This window comes from Sardina pilchardus, chromosome 23 (assembly GCF_963854185.1).
Source record: "Sardina pilchardus chromosome 23, fSarPil1.1, whole genome shotgun sequence".
Lineage (NCBI taxonomy): Eukaryota > Metazoa > Chordata > Actinopteri > Clupeiformes > Clupeidae > Sardina > Sardina pilchardus.
Window position 1 is genome coordinate 19,003,735 of NC_085016.1, and position 10,000 is coordinate 19,013,734.

The 10,000-nt window shown below is 50.7% G+C and overlaps 1 protein-coding gene across 1 annotated transcript in view; it reads left to right on the forward strand.

Moving 5' to 3' along the window:
• Positions 1–10,000, forward strand: part of pard3ba (par-3 family cell polarity regulator beta a) — a 165,748-nt gene that overhangs the window by 97,265 nt on the left and 58,483 nt on the right. The window contains exons 14-16 of the mRNA XM_062527538.1: positions 2,797–2,926; positions 3,383–3,483; positions 9,516–9,560. Of these exons, the coding sequence (XP_062383522.1) occupies positions 2,797–2,926; positions 3,383–3,483; positions 9,516–9,560 (276 nt within the window). The remainder of the gene's footprint in view (positions 1–2,796; positions 2,927–3,382; positions 3,484–9,515; positions 9,561–10,000) is intronic.

The window sequence follows — 10,000 nt, forward strand, 5'->3', positions numbered from 1 at the left end:
CTCTCTCTCTCTGTCTCTCTTTCTCTCTCTCTGGAGACTCACAGTATGGTCTGGGGAAACAAAAAGCTTTTTTTCTATTCCTCCGCCTGTGTTCTCCTAAAGCATTGTTTACCGACAAGCATCCCCTTTTCATTAGCGCGACGCTACTGCTACGACTACTGCTACTGCACTGTACTCGGCTCGCGTGGCTTCTAATGTGCAGTTAGTGTGTGTGTGTGGTGCAGAGGCGGCGTAGCACGCCCTTCCTCCAACCGCATCTCCACCCGCGCCCCCACCCACCCAGCCGCCTGAGCTTCCCCCTCCACAACCCCAACCCGATCCTATTTTAAAACTAGCCCCAGGAAAAGCCTCAAAGAGACGTTACAGCGCTGCTGACTAGGTGGAACTGACTCTCTTTTTTCGCACATAAGTAAGGTGTGTGCGTGTGTGTGTGTGCGTATGTGTGTGTGTGTGCGTATGTGTGTGTGTGTGCGTATGTGTGTGTGTGTGTGTGCGTGTGTGTGTGTGTGTGTGTGCGTATGTGTGTGTGTGTGTGCGTATGTGTGTGTGTGTGTGCGTATGTGTGTGTGTGTGTGCGTATGTGTGTGTGTGTGCGTATATGTGTGTGTGTGCGTATGTGTGTGTGTGTGGGTGAGTGTTTTCAGGGGTGTTGAGGTTCATATCAGTCCTTAATGCCCCTGACGAGGAAATAAATAGGTTCTCGATCCTGCAAGAGGAGTGCGCGCTGGCACAATTTTTTCTCTCTCTTTTTCTCGCTCTCTCCGAAAAGAGCCCCCGCAAAAAACGTTTCTCGGCGCGTTTGTCATATTTGTACATCTCGCCGCTTCGACGAGCCGGTTTGCGTTCGCCCCCGTGCTTACGCAAGCAGAGCTCTAAACCAGCGGCGCAGGTTTGCAGAGGGCTGCATCAAGCGCTCCTCATAAACGTTTAATGCCGCTCCTGATTGCCGGCTTTTGGAGGCTCCGCGAGACGTTTTGGGAGCGCCAGAGTGGCTGGTGTCTTGGTGTCTTGGTGTGTTGGTGTGCGCGTGTGTGTGTGTGCGTGTGCGCGTGTGTGTGTGTGCGTGCGTGCGTGCGTGTGTGTGAGAGGGAGAAATCCTGATCCCTGGAGGGGCAGGGGGGGCAGATGCCACCCCAAATGCCACGTGGTGCACTAGGACCTTTGGCAGACTGAGGCGGGCAGGCTGAAGGGGCTGTGGCTTTGACTTCTTTTAGCCAGGATGCTGAGTGCATGTAGAGATAAATGGGGAAGTGTGCTGTAGACCCACACACACACACACACACACACACACCACTTGTAAACAGATGCAGTGATCTCTCTAAGATCATCTCTCAATCTCCTCAAGTTTACATGGATAAAACCTTTCTGTTCATGTACCACTGTGGGGAATTCTGAAACATGTATGCATGGGGGACCACTGGTTGAAGACACACACACACACACACACACACACACACCCACCACGCACCTGTCCAGTGCTCTGCCCATATATCTGTGTGGTCTGGTCCTTGGAATTGCCTCACACACAGGCACACACACACACACACACTCACACACACACTCTCACACACACACTCTCACACACACACTCTCTCACACACACTCACACACACACTCTCTCTCACACACACTCACACAGCTGGGAGTCTCTTAGGAGACGCGTCTGTGTTCAGAAGGTCGTTCATTATCAGGGAGAAGTGGAGACACTTGACCATGAACACTTAACCATGCTCAGCCAGCCGTTACGCCTGCTTGCCTGGCTGCCTCTCTGTGTGTGTGTGTGTGTGCGTGTGTGTATGTGTACATGTATGTGTATGTGTGTGTGTGTGTGTGTGTGTTTGAGAGTGAGAGAGAGAGAGAGAGAGAAAGTTGTGTGCCGGGAAGAAATATTGATTGCTCATGTTGCCATGATGAACCAGGAGACACATCCCGGTTCATACTGCACTCTATGAAAAGAGGGAGCTGTGAGTGTGTGTGTGTGTGTGTGTGTGTGTAGGTGTGTGTTTACAGTATGTTTAGGTGTGTGTGTGTGTGTGTATTGTGTGTTTCATGGTCAATTGCTTGGAAGTTGTCATGTGTGGTTTCTGTCCCCTTGCCATGATGGGAGCCAGCATTATTCCAGCTATTCGATCATGGCAGAACACCCTCCAAACAAATGCATTTTGATATCCACTCAACTCACAGCGAGCTTGTGAAAAGCAATCTGTTTTCCTTCTCATGACAACATTAATATTAACGAATGACATGAAATATTTAAAAACGCCGCGCAGAAGAGGCTTTTAGAATTTCTCTGGAATGCCGTTTGATTTTGATGTACGGAAAAGGAATGCTGTTTGATTCCCGTGCATTGGAGTGTGATCCCGTCCCTGATGTCGGGAATGGGAAGTCCTGGAGAAGGCCTCTGGGAAGTCTGCAGGTTGTTTGAGTGAGATTGTGCTCGCTAGACTCCAGTATTGATCATTGAGATGGCTGCACTCAACATATAGGACTGATAAGAGTGCCTGTGATGGGCATCAGCTCAGCACCCCTCCGTTACCTGCTCTCTCCATCACGCTATCTCTCTCTTGATATACAGTAGCTTTGTTTCTCTCCCTCAGTCTGTCTCCTCTCTCTCTCTCTCTCTCTCTCTACACCTCCCTCTCTCCCTCTCTCTCTTTCTCTCTCTCCATCTTACCCATTCGCTACTCTCCAGGTCTTACTCTGTCTGTTTATCTTCTCCAGGTTTGTCTCTCACTCATTTTGCATCTCTCTCTCTCTCTCTCTCTCTCTCTATCCCCCTCTCCCTCTCTTTCACAGCATCTCTTCGATCCTCCAATGGCAGTTATGAGCCTCCGGAGGAAGACTATGATGATGGGGGTTTCCCCCCTCCTCCGTCACACCTGATGGTGGAATCCAACATGCCTCAGGCCACATATGATGCAGAGAGGTATGGACACACACAGAACATAGAAATGTACCTGACCAAGACCTCAGTGGTCAAAACATTGTAACCTGGCATACAAGGCAGTGTGCAGATATATTTGTCTTTTTCCTACGTGTTTGCTAGTATCCAGCACCTGTCGATTTTTTTTATAGACGTGTATATATTTCTACACCACAAGGACACTCACACACACATACATATAGACACACACACACACACACTTCCACATGCACACACACACTTCCAAACGCACACACACACTCACACACTAACTACTAAAAATTGTGGCTCGGACCAAGCTGTAAACAACTCCTGCCGATCAATATGGTTCTTCAGAAGCACTAAACGAGGGGTGATTGGCTGTTGAGATGTTGGCCCAGTATAGTTTTGTGTACATGTAGTTGCTGTTGATAGTGATTAAATGTGCAGAAGTGTCTTAAGTGGAGTTCTTTACTTCAGGGGGCCCAGAGAACACTCACCCTACTCATCTTATCGGCTGCCTGAGCAACAACCACAGAGCCTACCCAACTACAACAGGAACTCCAAGAGCATGGACCTGGGTAAACACACACACACACACACACACACACACACACACACACACACACACACACACACACAAAGAGAGAGAGACTGACAGAGGCATAAGCCATCAACAGACCTCCACACTTAACGCAGCCAAGATGTCACACACCTAAAATCGCAAACACCGGCCCAAAGCAGTTTGAATCCACACAATGTAGAGACACACACAGACCTCGTGCTCTACTGTGAGCCATTGTTCTGAACAGCCTGGCAGAGATGGAGACACAGAGACACAGAGACACAGAGACACAGAGAGACAGAGAGACAGAGAGAGAGAGAGACAGAGAGACAGAGAGACAGAGAGACAGAGAGACAGAGAGACAGAGAGACAGAGAGACAGAGAGACAGAGAGACAGAGAGACAGAGAGACAGAGAGACAGAGAGACAGAGAGACAGAGAGCCAGAGAGCCAGGGAGGCAGGGAGAGAGAGAAACAGAGGGAGCGAGGGGGACTGGTAGTGGCAGGTTGCAGAGATGCATGATAATCAGTTAGGCATCAGGAGTGTATAGATGAGAAATAGAGAGAGAGAGAGAGAGAGATGTGGGATTTCATGAAGTTATCTGAATGTGTGTGCTAGGGTGTGAGAAGCACATATTCACTTGTGTTTATGAATGTGTGTGTCCTAGTAGGTGTGTGTGTGTTTGTAAAGGTGTCATCTGTATGTATGTCATGTACTTGTGTAAAAAAAAATATAAGGGCCTGTGTGTGTGTGCGTATTTGTGTGAATGAGAGAGAGAGAAAAAGTGTGTGTATGTGCACGTGTGTTGTCTCTGGTGGGCGGCGATAGCAGCCGAGCCACCGAGCCAGAACCCAATGCTCGGGCGCGACTCCTACCCCCCCCTTCCGATTGCCGCGGAGACCGTCCACCTTGGCCGGTAATAAGCCTGCCCGGTGTGGCACATTTCCCCACGTTAGCCGCGGCTGACCCCGTTAGCTCGTCCCTCCCTCCCTCCCTCCTCCTCCTCCTCTCCTCCTCTTCTCTCTGCCATCCCTCTCTCTCCTCCTCCCCCCCCCCCCCCGTCCACCCCCCAGAAGAGAGGGATGTTCCATTCCGGCGGAGCGGAGCGGCGCTGTCCGTTTCCAATTACGGCTCGTTAGGGGGGCGCGGATTGGCCCGCTCGCCTCTCACTCGCGAGCGGGCTCACGCTCCGCCGATGCACCCGGCCGGCCACCGGGAACTGATTGGTTTTCATTACGGCGGGAGAAGCCACCGCGTCCTGTTTTTATTTCCTCCACCGCCAGCGCCAGCCATCCGCACCTCTCCCCAGCCTCCTCTCCATCCGCCTGTGTGTGTGTGAGTCTGTGTGTGTGTGTGTGTGTGTGTGAGTCTCTGTGTGAGTGTGTAAGTGACTGTGTGTGACTGAAAGTCTGTGTGAGTGTGTGTGAGAGAGTCTGTGTCTGTGTGTGTATGTATGAGTCTCTATGTGTGTGAGTGTGTAAGTGACTGTGTGTGTGTATGTGTGTGTGTGTGTGTGTGAGTGTGAGTCTGTGTGTGTGAGTGTGAGTGAGAGTCTGTATGAGTGTGTCTGTGTGTGTGTGTGTCTCCTTGCCTTATTTCTCTCTGTTTTTCTTCTCTCCCTGTCTCTTGATATTCCCACCTTCCATCCCTTTCTCTCCTCTATTATTGCTCTCTCATTGCTTTGTTTTTCTCCTCTCTGTGTCTTCCTCAATTCATCTCTTCCTCATCCCCTCTTCCCCTCTCCTCTCTTTCCCCTCTCCTCTCTTCCACCTCTCCTCTCCTCCGCTTGCTGCTGTTTATTGGCCCAGTTGCTCATCTGTTGTTTTTTTTTTGTCCGTATGTTCCCAATTCGATCCCCTCTGTAACTTTTCTATTTTCTTCTCTGATTTCACACTTATTCTTGTCTCCTCCACGATCACCCCCACCACCACCACCACCACCCTCCACCCTCTGCCCCCACTCCTTCCCCTCCACCTCTCTCCACCCAGCCCTCCCCTCTCCAGCCCAGCCCAGCCCAGCCCAGCGTGTTTAGGAAACGGGTTAGAGCTGAGGCGTGTCCTCTCCCCGTCGTCTTGGTCACGCTCCACTTCATGACCTCTTGAGTCTCATTCCTCCACACCCCCCCCCCCTCTCCTCCGCCATCCCATAATGCTCTCTGCCCCGTCGCCCCCCACCCGACTCATCTCGGGGGTCTCTCCTGTCATTACCGTCCTCGGGGCCCGACGGGAGATTGCATCTTTATTAAGGCCCCTTATCTCGCCCCCCCCCCCACCCCCCCCCCCCCCCCCAAATCCCACCCCCCTCCCCCTCGGCCCCGCATCTCGATGTGACCATTGTCCCACTTCTCCCGGAGATGTTATCCACCGCGGCGCGCGGGGTGGGAATGAAATGCTCTGCTGGTTAAGGTAATGGAATAGGTAGTGGTGGGCAGCGGTGCTACTTAGGACCAGGTTAGACAGCTCACTACACTCCTGACCTTGTGGAAAATGAGCCGGCGGTGTTGGGGGGGGGGGTGTTCGGGGAGATTGGGCAAAGCTTTAAAGGTGTGTGTGGATCGTAATGCTATATGTCAGCGGGATTCTTTTCCTTCCCTTTTCAAAGTGCTTCATAAATCCTCTTACAGAGATATCAGCTTTTATTGGAGAAGCCACCACAGATAATAGTGTCTTTCTGCCGTTGCTTTGACACTGTAGTTCAAAAAAAAAAATCTGATCTCTGCCGGAATGTAGGGAGGGGGACGAATTGGGTTTGGTTTTTCAAAAAAAAAAGCCCCACGGCTTCTTCAAGAGAGAGCCGAAACAGATTTTCAGAAAAACGCGGATATTTTCGACGGAAACCTTTCCCTCGACGTGTTCACGGGAGTCGGAGGGGTTCACAGAGGGCCATGTGTGATGGATGTCTTCTCTAAAGATGATTCAAGAGCCGGAGACGCCGGCAGACGTGATCATTACGGCCTCTCCCTGTGGCTCACCAGGGCCCGGCTCAGCCAGGGCCAGGGCTGCTGCTGCAGATGCTACCGTAGCGTACCGTGGGTGAGCTAACGAGCCCCTTTGTCCCCGTGAAACATGCAGCCAGCGAGAAGAGAGGCGCTCGCTCTTTCTCTCGTTCATGCTCTCTCTTTCTCTCTGTCTTTCATTCATTCTGTCTCTCTCTCTCTCTCGTGTTTCTTTCTCCGTGTTATTTACTTTTTCTCAGGCTGTTCTCTCTCTCTCTCTATCTCTCTATCTATCTATCTCTTTCTCCATGTCATTTACTTATTCTCAGGCTGCTTGCTCTCTCTCTCTCTTTCTCTCTTTCTCTCTCTGTCTGAAACACACATTCTTTTGCTCATTTTCAAACTGTTGTCTCTCTGTTTTTTCTTTTTTTCCTCACACAAACATTTGCCCAATCCCCCCCTACCCATTACTATCACACTCACACACACTCTCTCTCTCACACACACACACACACACACACACACACACACACACACACACACTCACACTCATTCACACACAGCAGTCACACGAGGGGGGTTGGGGGGGGGGGGGTCACACCAGGCACCAGCGCTGCGGGCTACACGGCCCCTTGGCTGCCGTCCCCAGTTAATGACTTCACTTTCAGTAAGCAAAAGCTGGTAAATGATTAGCAGCTGTGCGTGCCCTGCCACAGGGGAGCCTAGCCCCGGCATGCTAACACGCTAGCTCCCAGCTCAGCCTTTTGCCCACACTCGTGCCATCGCACAGGGCCTGGGTGCGGTGGAATGTGCCCTGCCAGCAGCCCGCGGTTGGCACATGTGCGGTGCCCTGAGGTGACGTGGCACGCCAGCTGCCGTACGAGGGCGCATGCCAGTGGTGTGCCCGCTGTTGTGTTGTACCCCATCAACCTCCGAGCGTCCCTCCCACACCCACTTGCCAGTCTTGTGTACGAACGCTCTGGCTACGTAGCTTAAAAGCGCTCTTTTGCCTAGTGCTGTGATATAGGAGCGAATGGGCAGTGTTGGTAATGAAAAGGAATGGCGCTAATCCACGCTCAGCCGTGACTTGGCACACACACAGGCCCACTGCTGTTGGGACGCTGGAGCAGAGCTCATGGCCTGAGTAGTCCGCGCTGAAGGAGTCTCGGAGGAGGGCAGGACCCTCACCACCCTTTCTGCTCGAGACCTACTCGCTTCTTGTCACCCTTCTTACAAATCCCTCAACCCGACTTGTTCTCCTCTCTCTCTTTTTCTCTCTCTCCCTCTTTCTTTCTCTCTCTCCCTCTTTCCCTTTTTCTTTCTGTTTCCCCGTTTCTCTCCACCTCTTTTCTTCGCCTGTTTTTCCTCCTTCTTCTCTGTCTCTCTGGCTCTCATCATCCTGCTCTGCTGGGGGAATGGGGGCTCATGAAAAATGAAAGGGATTATTTAAGAGAAATTGCTCTGTAATGAAAACCTATTATTGCATCCCACGGTGCAGAGCCTGTGGCGGCTGCTTCTCCCTCTACTCAATCCTGTTTGTGTGGATTACTGACACACACACACACACACACTCACACTTAGACAGAGACACACACACGCGCACAAACACAAACACACACACACAAACACACACACACACACACACTCACACTTAGACAGAGACACACACACACACACACACACACACAAACACACACACACACACACACACACGCACAAACACATACACACACGCACAAACACACACACACACACACACACACACGCGCACAAACACACAAACAGATACACACACGTAAAGAATAGATTTATCCTCATCCCGAATCCAATAGTCTGGGTATTCTTTTTTGAGCACTGCTGTAACTTCCCCAGAAATCTAACATGATCACACACACACACACACACACACACACACACACACACACACACAAACACTAGCACACACTAGCACACCCCCTCATATGCATGCCTCTCTAGCTTTAGAGGCTCTCTGAACGGTTTTAAACACTAGCCATCAGTGTGTGGTGGGCAGATATATATGAATTGGCTTTTTTGGGTGGGGAAGAGTGTGTGTGTGTGTGTGTGTGTGTGTGTGTGTGTGTGTGTGTGTGTGTGTGTGTGTGTGTGTGTGTGTGTGTGAGTGTGTTCCTGTTCGTAAGTAGCCCCATTTTGAAACAGGATTATTCCTGTTTGCTTTATTTGAAAGTAGCTTTAACCTTGACTTGTGTGGGCCTTGGCTGGTGTGCAGGCCTTGAGTTGGTGTGCAGGCAGTGGGCAGTGTTTTTGTACTCATAGGTTGACCGTGTGTGTGTGCATGCGAGTGAGTGTGCGAGTGAGAGAGTGAGTGTGTACAGTACAGTATGTGTGTGAGAGAGAGTGTGTATGTGTGTGTGAGAGAGTGTGTACAGTATGTGTGAGAGCGAGCGAGCACTTGCGTGTATATTTGCAGCTTCTATACGGCACATTATGATGCTGCAGCTGAAACAGTATGAAATTGGACCGTGTGTGTGTGTGTGTATGTGTGTGTGTGTGTGTGTGTGTGTGTGTGTGTGAGAGAGAGAGAGAGTGAATGAGTGAAGGCTTACCGCAGATGTTCTCAGCCGCACAGAAGCCTGACTGGCCCAGTAAAGACCCGCCTAATTAAAACCAAGTGCGGCTACTTTGCGGGAGCGAGAGAAAACATGCTCCATATTAGGAAAGAAAGTGGTTCTGGGGACCAGTGTTGGATAGGAACTCCCCCCTTTCTTTTTTTCTGTCTCTCTGTCTCTCTCTCTCTCTCTCCAAATGGCATAAATCTCATCGCTCAAAGTCATCGTAATCTGACACACAAAGGCTCAGGCACATACTGATTACACGTGTTGAGTAGAATGTAGTGATTGTCTTTCATATTTCAGCGGAAATGTCTTGATTTTTCTTGTTTTGCTGCCAGAGCTGTGATACCCCGATCCTTTGAATAAAGACGACGTGATAATAAAAAAAAGCGAGCTCCTGCTGTGTTCCCTAGCAGTAAAGAATTGCACTCAGTGGCCCTGGCAGGCTGACTGATTAGCTTATTGAGTGATTGATCACATGATTGATTACGTGATTGATGGATGTCCCCCTCTGCGCTACAGTGCCCGATGAGAGCAACGTTGGATCTCTGGCCGGACCTGCTGCAGGTGAGGACAGACCGCTTCCTTCTCCTCCCACGTTTAACTCTTCACTCCCCCTTTCCCCTCCACACCTCCTTCTCGCTATGTGCCTCGTTCTTCTGTTTTCATCTTTTCAGATGAGCTGATGCATGTAGCTTTTCGTTTTTACTATGTTTAGTTGCTCCCACCCACATGCACGCACCTTTGTTTGAAGAAGTGTGTGTGTGTGTGTGTGTGTGTGTGTGTGTGTGTGTGTGTGTGTGTGTGTGTGTGTGTGTGTGTGTGTGTGTGTGTGTGTGTGTGTGTGTGTGTGTGTGTGTGTGTGTGTGTGTGTGTGTGTGTGTGAAGGTCTGAATCCTCTGTGCAGGAACACACAATCCCAGTTTGGGTATCAGTTCTTCCTACTGCTCCTCTTTCTCATCCTCTTCCTCTGATTCACACAGGGCTCTGATGAGGCTCAGGATGCA